The following is a 14894-nucleotide window of genomic DNA, read 5'->3' on the forward strand; positions in this document are numbered from 1 at the left end:
GAACCCTCTCAGATTCAATGCTGCTAATGAAGAACCTGTTTAGTCCTTCCCTGAGACTACCAGCAGACTCCAGACCTTTAAATATTGTTGACCTATTCATTTACACATCAAACTGACTTCTTTTGGCTATCAAGACTGAACTCCTCTCACATCCTTCGTTCCTCCACATCCCACAGCTCTGCCCTGACCCACCACATCTGGTCCTGAAGAAGAAACCAGCCTTGGTCTAAGCCACCCACCTGCAGAGAGCTGGTGACTACAGCTGAGTGGGACATTTCTTCTATATCCTATTAAAAAAATACTCATTATTTCAGAAACATTCCTGTTCTGCTTTGGGCTGAACTGATATCTTAAGGAAATCACAGTGGGGATGGAGAGGAGAGAAAGACACAACCAAGATCAGCCACTATCTCCCCAGGCATTGTCCCTCTCACCTCAGCTGCTGGGATAAAGCCTCCAACATCCCTCCAAATGCTGGAAATATTGAGCTTCCAGCTCTTTTCAGGTGGAATATTCCCCATTTTACTCCGGTTTATTATTTATTCCTTATGACAATATCCAGAAATTCCATCAGGGAGCCACGAAATCTTTCCCAGTGAAAAAAAAACTAATCCAAAGTAGGAATTTCTCCTTCAAATTATTCAACTTCATGAACTGTTCTTTTCCAAGCAGCTCCAGGTGGAAGCCTTGTCCCTTCCCAGGTCACTGGGCTTATGGAGAGGTCACTGAAGAGCTGTGCTCCTTGCCTTGACATGATGACCATCATAGCAGCTCCTGATCCAAGGATCATCATCACCTTTGGGCAGAAGCAACCTGGAATGATTTTGGTCAGTGCACTTCTCCCTTGTTGCTAAGCTCTCCTGGCTGCTACTGCCATCCTTGGAAGCCAGAGGTAAAGAGCAGGATCCCATCTCCCAGAGAAAAGGAAGCCACATCCCAACCTGGAGCAGCTTTCCAATGGTGAGAAGCAGCAGCTGAAGGCAAAGGCACAGAAGGAAGAATGGGAAGATGTTGAGGTGGCCGAGGGTCCAGTGGGGTTTTTTGTTGGCACCAGGAATTTTTGGAAACGATGAAGCAGTTTGGTGATGAAGCTGAGCTGATTCATTTCCTGCAGGAGCAAGTCCAGTCGTGGGCCAGCAGCTGAGAAACCTCCATCCTTGCTCTTTTCCAGGCCACTGCTGTTGGGATGTTGCTCCTCAAGAGGGATCACTCGTCCCCAGGACACTCTGCTCCAACCCACACTCCCTGGGGAGAAGCAGTTGGGGTCATCTCCATCCTCCTGGAACAGGGGGTGCTCAGACAGCTCCCAGAGCAGGGATTTGTTCTGCAGAGTCAGCAAGGAAGATGTTCTGGGAGTGATCCTCATGAGAAGCACAGCAATCCCTGGCCACCACCTGCTGTGTGTGGGAGAGAGAACCTGGGAGGGGAGAGAGGAAAAAAGAAGAGAGGAGAGATTTCAGTTGGAAGGGCTCTTCAGTCATCATCTCATCCAAGTGCCAACCCACGTGGAGTCAGGAGGTGGCTGGGTTGAACAGGAGAAGGGGGTGTGGACCCTCCAGTCTGGGAAGGTGTTGCTGGAAAGGCAGATCAATTATCTCCACCAGCATCTCCCGGTGAGGGCTAAAGAAATGTCCATCCCTGACTTCCCAAGTTTTAACTTGCTGTTGACTGGTTTTAGACCTTGATCTTTTCCTCCTCAGCTCTGCCCATTATTCACCTGCCCCTTTCTCCTGCCTCTTCCCCTGATACTTTTCTAGACCACAGCTCCTGCTGCCTCCTCCTCATTTTCTGCTCTGAGTTTGAAGGGAAAGGAAAGGAGCAACAGAAGGGGAAGAAAAAAAGAGACCAGGAAAGCCACGTGTCCTGGGGAATCACCTCTTCTCCTTACACCATGTGCCCCATCCCTGGAAACATCCCAGCTCAGGTTGAACGGGACTCTGAGCAACCTGGTCTAGGTGCAGATGTCCCTGCTCACTGCAGGGGGTTGGGCTGGATGGCCTTGAAAGGTCCCTTCCCACCCAAACCAGTCTGTGATTCGATGTGACAAGAAAGAAAATAAAATATCTTATTAAGGTTCAGCAACTATTAAAAAAACTAAGCAACAAAAAGTAGGAATAAACAGTTAATATTTTATAATCAGAGGGTCCAAAACTGTTTGCCAAGGTGATGCCCCCTCGGGAAGCAGCTCCTGCCCAGTGGGCCTGGAGCATCCCGAGTGACAGAGACTGGGGGTCCCCAGCCCTCCCTGGCACCTGGGGGGCGGTGGGCACAGGGGGACCGCCGGGATGACAGCGTGGGGACTCCTCAGGGCTCACCCCCCCTTCCCCATCGCCCCTGCTGCTCCTGGGGTGCCGAGGCTGGGGACCCCCCGGGGCTCACCCCCCTCCCCATTGCTCCCCGGGGTCACACCGTGGGGACCCCCGGGCTCACCCCCCGCCCCGTGGGGCTCGCGCGCGGAGCCGCCACCCCCCCCCCGCGTGACAAGTCCCGCCCCCCCTCCCATTCATTTCTTCTTGACGTCACGGAGCGCGTGACCAATAGCAGCGGCGCTCCCGCCAGGCCCCGCCCCATCGGGCCATTGGCCCGCCCCCCCGCGGCCCCTTAAAGGGGCCCCGAGCCGGCCGCCCTGCGCGTGTATGTTCCTCTGTCCGTCCCGCCGAGCCATGAGGAGCCTCCTCCTCCTCCTGCTCTGCACCGGCCTGAGCTGCTGCGCCGCGGCGGGGACCGCGCTGCCGGAGGGAGGTGGGTGAGCGCGGTGGGACGGGAGGGAGGGAGCGGGGCAGCCGGGTGCCCGGCGCTCGGCTCCCGGAGGCTTTGCTGACCCTTCCTCCTCCTCCGCTGGGTGTTGCAGAGGCCACCGCCGCCGAGCTGCTGGAGGCCGGGCAGGAGGAGCGGGCGCCAGCCCCGCAGGCGCAGGTGAAGTTCAGCGTCCGCTCTGGGCCCCGCGGCGCGGAGCTGGGCTGTCCCCTCGCCCTCGGGCACCGGCAGGGGCTGCGCGACTGCGGCTTCAACCTGACAGCCAAGACCTTCTTCATCATCCACGGCTGGACAGTGAGTATGGAGGGTCCTGCGCGGCTCCAGGGGATGCTGTGAGTTCAGGCTGTCCAGGCAGAGAGCAAACTGCCCTGACCATCAGGGGATGGGTTGGAAGGGACCTTAAAGATGACCTAGTTCCAACCCCCCTGCTTGGGCAGGGACACCTCCCACCAGCCCAGGTTGCTCCAAGCCCCATCCAACCTGCCCTTCAACACTGCCAGGGATGGGGCAGCCACAGCTTCTCTGGGCAACCTGGGCCAGGGTCTCACCACCCTCACAGCAAAGAATTTCCTCCTCATGTCTCACCTCAATCTCCCCTCTGCCAGTTTTAATCCATCCCCCTCATCCCATCCCTCCCTGCCCTTGTCCCAAGTCCCTCCCCAGCTTTCCTGGAGCCCCTTCAGGCACTGGAAGGTGCTCTAAGGTCTCCCTGGAGCCTTCTCTTCTCCAGGCTGAACACCCCAACTCTCTAGGATGTGGGATTCGGGACAGCTTTGCATGTTTGGAGCACTATGGCCTTTCAGGAGCTGCCCCTGAGGTCTCTGGGGCAAAGTGAGTTGTACTGAACTCTGTGAAGCCCCCAACTCATGCCCAGCTGCTCAAGATGACTTTAGAGCTGGATAATGGGACCCTGGTAAACGGGACTTGAGATTTGGGCTTGGAGCAACCTCCTCTAGTGGGAGTTGTCCCTTCCCATGAAGGGGGCTGGAGCTGGATGATCTTTAAGGTCCCTTCAAACCATCCCATGATCCTGTAACTGACCCCTACAAAGGTGGCACTTGGTGTGACATGCACACAGGCTTCCTGTCACTTCATCTTTGTGCCACAGAGGGCAGGCAGACTCTATCACTTTCTTCTTCTGCACTTCATGTGGCCAAGCAGGTGACTTAGCAGCTCTCCCAGGGCTTCTGCAAGTGGTGGTGGAAGGACTGGGAAATAACTTTGCCATCCCCTCAGAACTTCTGAAGCCCTTGAGCACAAGAGCGATAAGGTGACATGGAGAAGATGCCTCTCCCTCCTGTCTTAAAAGGCAAGGTGGCTCATTACTCCCAGGGCCTCCCAAAACCTGTTCTTCTGACACCATTAGTGCAGTGCTGAGAACCAGAGGAGCTGGGGAGGGATATGCAAACTATATGCAAATAGCCCAAGCAGGGAACAGTGTCACTGCTGTCCTGGAAACTACCACCTGCACCTCCTCCTCCAGATGAGCGGCATGTTCGAAACCTGGCTGGGCAGCCTGGTGTCTGCTCTTCAGGAGAGGGAGAAGGATGCCAACGTGGTGGTGGTGGACTGGCTCCCCCTTGCCCACCAGCTCTACAAAGACGCTGTGAACAACACGCGGATGGTTGGGAAGAGCATCGGGAGGCTGCTGGACTGGTTGCAGGTGAGGCAGGGGGTGGGTGGGTGCTGTGGTAACTCTCTCTCCACCAGGGAGGGTTGCACAAGAAGCAGGAGCACACATCAGCCCCAACACCCTGGTGTGATCCCAGCCCTGAGGCCTGGTGGGGTGGTGGATCCCAGGGAAGGTGCTGCTCCCCAGGCCTCATGTGGAGCAGTTCCTGCGGCACTTTCCTGGGAGATGTCAGGTTGGAGAGGGCTTGCAAGTTGAGGAGTCCTTCCTCCTGTCCCAGTGACTCAGGAGTTGGGCATTCCCAGTCAGAGTTGGCTTGGCAAGAGCATGGAACAGGAGAAGGCGGCCCACAGTGCCACACCTGGCAATGGAGGCCATGGGCAGAGGGCAGCTCCCTGGGGAAAGGCTGCTCCAGATGCTGCTCAGATGAGGAACATCCTCACTGGGGTTGGGAGCTGAGTACTGTGGGTGGGGGCAAACCACAAGTGCCACCCAAACCATTCCACTTGGAATCCACTTGTCTGGATGAAATAAAGAACAAAACATGCTTGTCTGTCCCATCCCTCCAATCTCTTCTTAGGATTGATACTTCAGGACATGCTCCAGTGGCCAAGGTTGTGGTTGGGTTTTTTTTGTGTTGATGGTTGGACTTGGTCATCTTAGAGGTCCTTTCCAACCACGATGATTCTGTGACTGTCCTGGATAGGAGCAGTGCCAGATGCTCTGAAAGACAGGGGGACAAATGGTCCTCTTTTCTTTTTCATCCTTGCAGGAGAACCCAAACTTCAAGCTTGAGAATGTCCACCTGATTGGGTACAGCCTTGGTGCCCATGTCGCTGGCTTTGCTGGTAACCATGTCCGTGGGACAATAGGCAGAATTACAGGCAAGTGGCTTTTCAAGCCATCTCTTACCTTTCCTTAGCAGCAGAGTTTACCTGAAGAGGCTCCTTTCCTGTGTTGCTAGGATGTTGTTTTGGGCTTCCTCAGTCAGAAACAACAAGTTTCCTACTTGTGCCAGCAGTGGGGACCATGGGTCTTTGCCTGAGAAAGTATCTTAATTTGGAAGCCCAAACCCAGGAGGGGCTCAGTGAAAAACCTTCCAGAGGACAACCTGATCTTGAGTATGTTTGAAGTTCATTGTGGGTTCAAAACAAGTCCAGCTCAAGCCCTTAGTATCCAAATCCTCTGAGTGGTACAGGTTTTGTAATTATAGCTCTTAAACTGATGGAAGGGAGAGGATTGGGTGCAGTTTGTCCCATGGGATGGTTGGTCAACCAGCATCAATGAGGGGTCAACCTCAGCCCCTCAGTCTGAAGATATCTTGAAGAGGGTGCTGTGACTCCAGAAGAAAACTGGTTTCAACATGGGGGAACTCAGGGCATGGTACAAGGGGTTGCATTAAGTATTCAAATGTGACCCTGGTGGGGAAAAGTTCCTCAGAGCCTGGCAACAAAAATCTGTATTTGGTCACCTACCAGTCAAGTTGAGGAGTAGTTGGAGCACAGGTTCAGGTTGTGGTGAGGATCAGAGGTTAAACAGAACATCTCAAACCCACCAATCCTAAAAGCAGGAATTACCTGGCACTACTTACATTTTTATCAGGCCCCCCATATGTTCAGTCTGAAAATGGATTAAATGTTTCCCAGGCAGCTTTGGCTACTGATGGTCTCTGTGAGGTGCTAGACCCCTTCTGGTGGTTGGACATCTGCTGCCTCCTCACTGGGACCTAGCAAAGACTCATTGCTCCCAAGAGGTGATCTGAAGCCATCTCTGCAGAGCAAACTGGTGCTACTGCTGGGTTGTATTGCACCAAAAGGGGTATGGGACATCTTCACTGGGTCCCTCAGGACACCCATGGTGAAGACATCTTGGGGGACAGTATCTGCAATGAGGCAGGGACTGTCTGTACCTGTGGTCCTGCTAGCAGTAGGCTCCTGGCTAGATTCTCCATGAAATAACCCACTTTCTTACCTGGCATCTTGGGAACTGTCTCCAACACCAGGCTTGGATCCAGCTGGCCCCATGTTTGAAGGAGTGGACCCCAGCAGGCGCCTGTCCCCCGATGATGCCAGCTTTGTGGATGTCCTTCACACCTACACAAGGGAAACCCTTGGTGTTAGCATTGGGATCCAGATGCCTGTAGGCCACCTTGACATCTACCCCAACGGGGGAGACTTCCAGCCTGGCTGTGGCCTAAGTGATGTCTTGGGAGCAATTGCCTATGGGAGTAAGTTCTCACCACTTGTTTTATCTCTGGTCAGTGTAGACTCCTCACAAACAGACTTGGGTTGATGCTGGGGGATCTGATTCACAAGGGCAGAAAAAATGTGGTTTTCCTTCTAAAACTGCCTGTGCTACTGGAGATAAGTTGCTAGAAACTAGACCTGCTTTTAATTCTGAAGTAACATGTTCTCACTCTTAACACCTGATTGTAAAATGCTCATTGTAATTAGGAGAGCAATGAAGTTGGTGAAAGGACCAGCGGGAAAGTCTTATAGGGAGAGGCTGAGGGAGCTGGGGTTGTTTAGCCTGGAGAACAGGAGACTCGGGGGGGACCTTCTCCCTCTACAGCTCCCTGAAGGGAGGTTGGAGTCAGGTGGGGTTGGGTTCTTTTTCCAGGCAACCAGTGACAGGACAAGAGGGCCTGGCCTGAAGCTGCTCCAGGGGAGGGTTAGGTTGGATATCAGGAAGCACTTCCTCACAGAGAGGGTGATCAGACACTGGGATGGACTGCCCAGGGAAGTGGTGGAGGCACCATCCCTGGAGGTGTTCAAGGAAAGGCTGGATGTGGCACTTGGTGCCATGGTCTGGCTGCTGTGGTGGTGTTGGTCATAGGCTGGACTTGATGGTCTTAAAGGTCTTTTCCAGCCTTGGTGATTCTGTGTTTCTGTAATGCTGGGTCTAGAATCCTCTTAAAATCCCTTTTTATGGAAGACACTAAACAACAAGCCCTCCTGGAGTGTCCTGCGCTAACCTCTTGAGTTGCTGCTGTTTGGAAAGACGTTCAAGTTTGGCCAAAAAAGCTCACCCTGTCTCACCAGCTGCTGTGGTGCCAAATGCTTAAACAAACTCTATCCCCTTGCAACTTTGCTTCTCCAGCCATTGGTGAAGTTGTGAAGTGTGAACACGAGCGCTCCGTGCACCTCTTCGTGGACTCCCTGGTGAACCAAGACAAGCAGAGCTTTGCCTTCCAGTGCACAGACTCCAGTCGCTTCAAGAAGGGCATCTGCCTGAGCTGCCGGAAGAACCGCTGCAACGGCATCGGCTACAACGCCAGGAAAACCAGGAACAAAAGGAACAGCAAGATGTACCTCAAGACTAGAGCTGACATGCCCTTCAAAGGTAGGTTTTGGCCCTTCCAAGGGGGAGAGTCGCATCTGGAAGAGCAGACTCTCCAAAGTCAATGCTGGGGAAGGTGGAGAAGTGGGAGAGGAGCATCTCCCCAGGGCACTGGGGCTCAATGTTGGGCTCTGGCTGGGCTGCATGGCTTGTCCTGAGGTGCTGCTGTGCTCCTGCCTCCTGTAAACCAACAGCGTGAGGGCTGGCAGCTTCAGACTGCAAGAGGGGAGCTTTAGGTTGGACATTTGGAAGGAATTCTTCACCATGAGGGTGGTGAGACCCTGGCCCAGGTTGCCCAGAGAAGCTGTGGCTGCCCCATCCCTGGCATTGTTGAAGGGCAAGTTGGATGGGGCTTGGAGCAACCTGGGCTGGTGGGAGGTGTCCCTGCCCACGCAGGGGAGGTTGGATCTAGATGATCTTTGAGATCTCTTCCAATCCAAACCAGTCTGGGATCCTATGATTTTGGTCCTAAGGACACTCTGTCTTTTGAGCAGGACCATGGCTTCCATGTCCTACCTGCAGGACCACCCCAACCTTAGAGCAGTGTAAGGTTTGGGGAGCTCTCCCCAGCATGGCCCTGTTGTTGCTGTTGTGCAAATGTCCATTTTGTAATCAATAAGGGCAGGAAAAAGTGAACCCTGATCTCTCCATAATGATCAAGCCTTTGCCAGCCAATGCTATTTCCCAAGGAGTGATGCTGAGCAACGTTGTCTCCATCTCTGCTCTTCTTGTTTCTCTCCAGTCTACCATTATCAGATGAAGATGCATGTCTTCAGCTACAGCAGCTTGGGAGAGGCTGACCCCACTTTCTCTGTCACCCTTCATGGCACCAATGGAGACTCTGAACCTCTCTCTTTAGAAATGTAAGTTAACTGCCCTGTTGTGTTTGCCTAAGTTGGGGTGGCCACTGGGACCAGACAAGCTTCTTCTGGTAGGACTAGCTCTGCAGCTGGGCCTCACTTCATCACTATTCAAACTTAATTATGATTTATTGCTGAGAAAACAATTGGAGGTGCCAAGGCCTCTTCTTATCAACCTTCACAGCTCATTGTTGAAGTCCTTTTGCTTTTCCCCTCTACCATTTGGATAGAGCCTGAACACACCCCATATTTCTGGAGGCATTGTTGACCTCCTCTGGCCTCTCCCAGAAAAAACACAAGGCACAAAAATTCACCTTGAAGCTATGGAAGGATGGCTGAGCCAAACACGTTGCATTGTGTGGAACCAGCTCCCCAAGCTCACTTTCTCTGGTGTAATCAGCAATTAAGGGGTGGCAGTTGACTGTGGAACTCTTGATAAGCTGCAAAGGGCTCTGTTTAACTTCTCATGGAATGAATGAGCACCTGGCCTGGTTCCATGAGGAAGAAATGTTGAGTCTCTGCTTACCTTTCAGGCTTGATCAAATCGGCCTGAATGCCACTAGCACCTTCCTGGTCTATACAGAAGAGGACATGGGTGAATTTTTAAAAATCAAACTCACCTGGGAGGGAACATCTCAGTCCTGGTATGATCTGTGGAAGGAGCTGAAGAGCTACTGGTATCGACCTGCCAAGGCTCCTCAGGAACTCCACATCAGACGTATCCGTGTGAAATCTGGGGAAACACAACAGAGGTAATGACTGGGTCAGGCTGCACAGGAGCTGGCTCAGAACTTCAGGCAAAAGGAGAGAGTCAGAACCCAGCAAGAAAAGTTGGGGTTTTGAACTTGGTGTCTTCAAAGTGTCTCATTTTTAGTGCTCCCAGTTCCTTCATGGTGTCAGAGGGTGGGTTACTTGCCAGCAGGAGGTTGCAAACTACACTTGAAGTAAAACTGCAGATCAAATTTGGGGCATTGTTTGGCTTTCTTTAGATACTGGGCCACATTCTTGCCTGCCCTTGGGGAGTAAATTAGCCAACCTCAAGATGGTTTAGATCACACCTGAAGGGTCTGAAGTGCCAAAAAGCCTGCAGCTGGGATGGGCTCAGTTATTTACAGGCATGATGTGCTGATCTGGCACAACTAGACCTAAAGCCACAACTTGGTGACATGGTGACACCAACTCCTGAAACACTAGATTGTTCCTTCTGAGATCTCTGTAACTGGAAAGCACCTTCAGCAACCAACGAGAAGTTCCCAAATCTTGTGTTCAGGTTTTTCTGAAGGTAACCCAGATCTCTCAAAGAGCAGCAGTTGATATTGACCATCTCCCACCTTCCTTAGAGCTTTAAATAACCATCGCCCATCCTGGTTTCTACAATCTATGAAACACAGGAGGAGTAGAAGCAAAGACCCCATAAATAAAATATGAAAGTAGGAAATAAAACAGCTGTTGAAGGTGTATCAAGGTGCTCCACAGGGAGGGTATCAAACAGCTTGTCCTAGAATCCATGTTACATGTAACTTATGAATTGTGGAGACAAGAGGCACCTTCTCCTGACTTCTGCTTCCTCCTCCTAGGTTTGCCTTCTGTGTGGAGGATTCCCAGCTAACCAGCATATCTCCTGGTAAAGAGCTCTGGTTTGTGAAGTGCCCAGAGGAATGGCATAAAAGGTAGGGGAAAAGCAGCTCAGAGAAGTCCTCTCTGATGTCTCTGGCTGTGCTGGGATTTGTTTTTTTCTAGACTCCTGGAATCTTTTTCTTACTTAAAAAAATTTAATTCTAGCCCAAGATTCTCAGCTATTGCACTTAATTGTCATATATACCTTAATTATCACTAACCAGTTGATAATAATTCTCACTTCTGAGCTTGGTTTGTCCTCTTGTACCTTCACTTGCTACCAAATTGGTGCAACACAGCTTGTGGGCCTAAAGAACCTTTTTGCTGTCATGGTAGATGCTAAAAATGAGTTGCTACCAACACCCAAGCTCTGCAATAGTGAAGAGCTAATTAGAAGCATCTAATAACCCCTTTTTACCCCTTGAGAGGACAAGGGGGAATTGACTAAAACTGGCAGAGGGGAGATTTAGGTGAGACATGAGGAGGAAATTCTTTGCTGTGAGGGTGGTGAGACCCTGGCCCAGGTTGCCCAGAGAAGCTGTGGCTGCCCCATCCCTGGCAGTGTTGAAGGGCAGGTTGGATGGGGCTTGGAGCAACCTGGGCTGGTGGGAGGTGTCCCTGCCCATGCAGGGGGGTTGGAACTGGATGATCTTTAAGGTGCCTTCCAACCCAAACCAGTTTGGGGTTCAGTGATCTCCTGCTACGCTCATCTCTTCTGGTTCAGCCAAGTCCCAGCTCAGCTGTTGCCAGAACATCTCAGCCTTGCTTAACCTCTGGGGGACTTCCCAGACACTTAGGATCAGTCCTCAGAGCATGACTTCCAGGAAGGCTGGTCCCAGCAGTGACAGCTTGATTGCTTCAGACCACCTCTGCTCATGTTCTGAATGAATCCCTGCTCATTTGACTAACCCATCATCTCCTTCCTATGAAGCCCAACCTCTTGGCCTCTCTTAAATGTCAGTTAGGAAGTGTAGAGCTTTGTCACTTCTAATCCAGAGACAAAATGCTCATTGGGGCTTAGCAGAGCCTGGTGAAAGTCATGCTCTGAATGACCTTCTTGGGTGGCAGAGCTCAGCAAGGTGAGCTGGGACTGCTCCAGCTCTAGCAGAAAGCAGGAAGCTCTGCTACATCCAGTAGCCACCAGGTCTGTGAATCCAACCCCTGGGCCAAAACTTGTTGCTGTGCCACAGGCCTTGCAAGATCAAATAAACAGACCTGCAATAAAAGGTAGTTTTGACCTGCTCTGTAACCCCCATAAAACAGGATTGCTGGCAGATAGGCCCTTCCTGGAGGCACAGCTTGTGCAGGAGGTGCAGGAGCAGATCTGAGCTTCCTCCTAGAGAGCACAAGCAGTTGCTTGTTCAGCTCTCCATTCCTGCCAAGGCACTGGAAGATTCTAGTTCCCCACTTGGAGGGCAAGTCTGCAGACATCTGTCCACCCAGGATGGATCTGAGCAAGGCAGAGTCATGGAGACCTGTCATTTCTGCTTGGTGCATCATGTCTACTTCAGGGTCTCCTTGAGTAGCTGCTTGGCCAAGTGCTGCTTTGACAGAAGAAAATACCAACCTGTATGGTCTAAACCTGGTCCTAGTGTCCCAGAGTTTCTTAGGAATGATGTATTACTCCTCTTTTAACTTCTGCATTTCACCAGGTATAATTTTTTTGGTCTTCTCTGTTTTTTCCCAGACCTGTCTCTAATTCCCTCTGAAGACTTCTCTGAGGACTCATAGCTGAGCAACCTAGAGATGCATGAAGACTGCACAGCTGGTGAGATGCTCTGGCATGAAATCTGGCTTGGTAGCACTTAAAGCAAGTGGCTCTTCAGGACAAAACATCTTGGATCAGATGCAAGAAACTGAGGAGCAATCATGGACTGTGGTCCTAGACTTAAAGTAACTAAGACTCCATTCTCTCTTCCCCAAGGAGCCTGGTTTGTGCATTTAACCCTACCTTGACCTGTCACAAACCAGGCTTTCCTGCCCTGCTCCCATTAACCAGGACCACAGGTGAGATCTTCACACATCTAGACCTCAGCAATGATCTTCTGGACTGCCTGCCAGTGGAGTTGAGAAGATAACCATGCAAACTGCCCATCAGACTGTTGGGGATGGAGCTGCCAGGACAAAATTAGCATCTAGTGTAGGAGTTCCCGTGGGTCCAGTAGCACTAGGGACTGTGGGGCGAGGAGACCAGCACAGGTCAAGCATGTGGGGTTGCTCAGGGGAGGGGTGGGAAGAAGCACAATGCCACTTATCTTCAGGTTGTCCTACTGAGAACATGTTCACCTCAGATGCTGTTCCAGTGCCAACATGGAACTCACACCTTCATTTTTGTGCAAAGTATTTAACTGAGCCAGATGACATCCTACCTATGAGGTCACAATGACCTGGCTGGATTCCCTGGTGCCAGATGAACTTGACTTTGCTTGGAGTTTGACAGACTCCTCCTTGCTGCAGCAGAGTGGACCTTGGCAGAGGTGGACCAGATTCTTCTCTATTTTTTATTTTTTGTTGGTTTGTTTGTTTCTTTTTGGAAGGAAACTTGGTGCAGTGACTCTCAAACTGTTGGCATGTAGAAAGGCCATCTCACCAAAGGGTGTTGCCAGCTGGTGCACCAAGTTCTGAAGACTCAAGTCCCTCTGAGGCCTGCAGTTCTCTGGTAGAGCTTCAATCCAACCAAAGCAAGCACGTTTGGAGACTATTTTGGGGGTTTTCTTCCCATGGTTTTCTGCAAAGGCTTCAAGAACTGAAGCCTTTGCTAAGCATCTGTGACTTGTCACTGTGCCATACTTGGAGTGGTTTCAAAGCCCTGTTTGTATATTGTGGTTTTTCTATGACTTCCAAACATAATTTATTTCTCATCCTGTACATATGTAAAGTTTTCAGTGTTTTGAGGAACAGTTTTTATAAGCCTTCAAGACAAGAAAAATTAAGGGGCTTTGTTAAAATTCAGTCAAGTCTTGTGATTGATCTCCTGGAAGCTTTGAAAGGCCTTGCCAGAACAAGTGTGTGGCCACCTTGGCTTTCTCCTGCAGGGCACTGAGACCGGCAGAAAGGGGACACAAAGGTAGAGGAGCAGCCAGGTGGGTGCTGGCATCTAGGTGCCCTGATCAGGCACCCTCCTTGCATATCCTCTCTGAGCTGTGTTGCCAAGGGAGGCTTCTTCCCTCCCTCCACCCACCCACCAGAAGTGCCTTCTGGAATGGAGCAAAGTCACAGAACCTTGGTTGGAAAAGACCTTTAAGATCATCCAGTCCAACCATAACCCAACTACCTCATCTGGTGCTAAACCATGGCCCTCAGCACCACATCTACACATCTTTTAGACACCTCCAAGGATGGCAATTCAACCACCTCCCCTGGCAGCCTGGTCTAGCATTTAATTACCCTTTCAGTGAAGAAGTTTCTTCTAACATCCAATCTAAACCTCCTCTGTCACACTGTCTTCTCCTGGAGTGTAGCTCCTGAGATGCCCCTCACACAACACTACAGCTTTGCTTCTAGCTTTAGCCCAGGAGTGAGACCATGATTTTAACAGTGCCCAAAGGATCATCTTTTTTCTGGCAGAGTGAGTATTCCAAAATAAAAAGCCCTGTTGGGGTCATGGAGAGGTTTTCTGTCTATCCTGTCCACCACAATGGCTACAAGACCTAGTCAAGCAGGGAGAACAACCCAAACCAGACAACCCAAACCATGAACCTTTCCTTCCCACCCTGTTTTCTTTCAGCCAGGGTGATACCACCAGTGGTTTGGGCTGGAAGTAAGCAAGATTTGGTGTTACTTGCTCATCTCAGTGAGCACAGGGGACTCAGGAACAACTCTTGCTGCTGTGCCACCCCAGACAAGTCAGGACAAACTCCCTCTTCTCTGTTGACTTCCTGCATTAATGTCTTTCACCTCCATTAAATGACATTTCCCCCCAAAAAAAAATAATGCTTCACCTTTCCTTGATTACCTCAGTTAGCCCATTAGGGAATACTTTTTAAAACAAACTTCCCCAAATCTGATCCCTGAGGTTTTCCCAGCAGCCAGGCCATCACATTTAAGGAACCCTCTGTGCTCTGTCCATCTCTGGCTCCAACTGGTGGCACAAATCCAGCAGCAGGACTTGGCCAACAATGTAAATAAGCTCCAAGCTGTGGAAGATACACATGGAATGACTTCATTAACCTTTTCCTAGGAAAAGCCCAGCAAGGAATAACAACTGCTGTAGATGTGGTAGAGGGATGGGGAGGCTGCCTGATGCTTATAGGGCCCCCAATTATTCTGCACCCTAGAGCTGGTGGAGCTTTTTTATAGATGGTGTTCCTGTGGGACAACCTTCTACCCTGTGCAAGAGGGAGACACATTCCTACCAGAAGTCATTCCAGCCATTGCCATCTGGGACTCATTTTTTTGCCTCTTGCAGGGTGCTTTTCCTGCAAGGACAAGGAGGTGCTGGCCCCTTTCACATCCAGCTGCTCTCTAGAAGGAAAAGGGTGAAGAACAGAAGCTCACAAGAAAGAAGGTGAAGGCTGGAGTAACTGCCCATCCTTGGGCATCCCCTCCAGGCCTTCCCACAGCAAATGTGGCCTCCCAACTGCATCACTGCTGCTGCTCAATGTTTTGAGGGTAACATCACACCTCCTAGCACATCAAGGGCAGGTTGGATGGGGCTTGGAGCAACCTGGGCTGGTGGGAGATGTCCCTGC

At 51.2% G+C, this 14894-nt stretch overlaps 1 protein-coding gene across 1 annotated transcript; it reads left to right on the top strand.

The window, feature by feature from the left end:
• Positions 1-2663: 2663 nt before the first annotated feature.
• On the top strand, positions 2664-14033 carry LOC127395138 (endothelial lipase-like). The gene is made up of 10 exons (XM_051641608.1): positions 2664-2742; positions 2852-3051; positions 4241-4420; positions 5160-5271; positions 6390-6614; positions 7487-7729; positions 8469-8589; positions 9120-9338; positions 10164-10256; positions 11891-14033. Exons 1-10 carry the CDS (start codon positions 2664-2666, stop codon positions 11910-11912), a joined length of 1494 nt encoding a protein of 497 aa, XP_051497568.1. The 3' UTR covers positions 11913-14033.
• Positions 14034-14894: the final 861 nt, after the last annotated feature.

The sequence above is a fragment of the Apus apus genome, chromosome W, assembly GCF_020740795.1.
Source record: "Apus apus isolate bApuApu2 chromosome W, bApuApu2.pri.cur, whole genome shotgun sequence".
NCBI lineage: Eukaryota > Metazoa > Chordata > Aves > Apodiformes > Apodidae > Apus > Apus apus.

Excerpts from the sequence above, each read along its gene's own strand:
- LOC127395138 (XM_051641608.1), top strand. The coding sequence starts at position 2,664 with ATGAGGAGCCTCCTCCTCCTCCTGCTCTGCACCGGCCTGAGCTGCTGC. Across the intron at positions 2,743-2,851 it reads GACCGCGCTGCCGGAGGGAG|AGGCCACCGCCGCCGAGCTG; the intron begins GTGGGTGAGCGC and ends TGGGTGTTGCAG. Across the intron at positions 9,339-10,163 it reads TCTGGGGAAACACAACAGAG|GTTTGCCTTCTGTGTGGAGG; the intron begins GTAATGACTGGG and ends TCCTCCTCCTAG.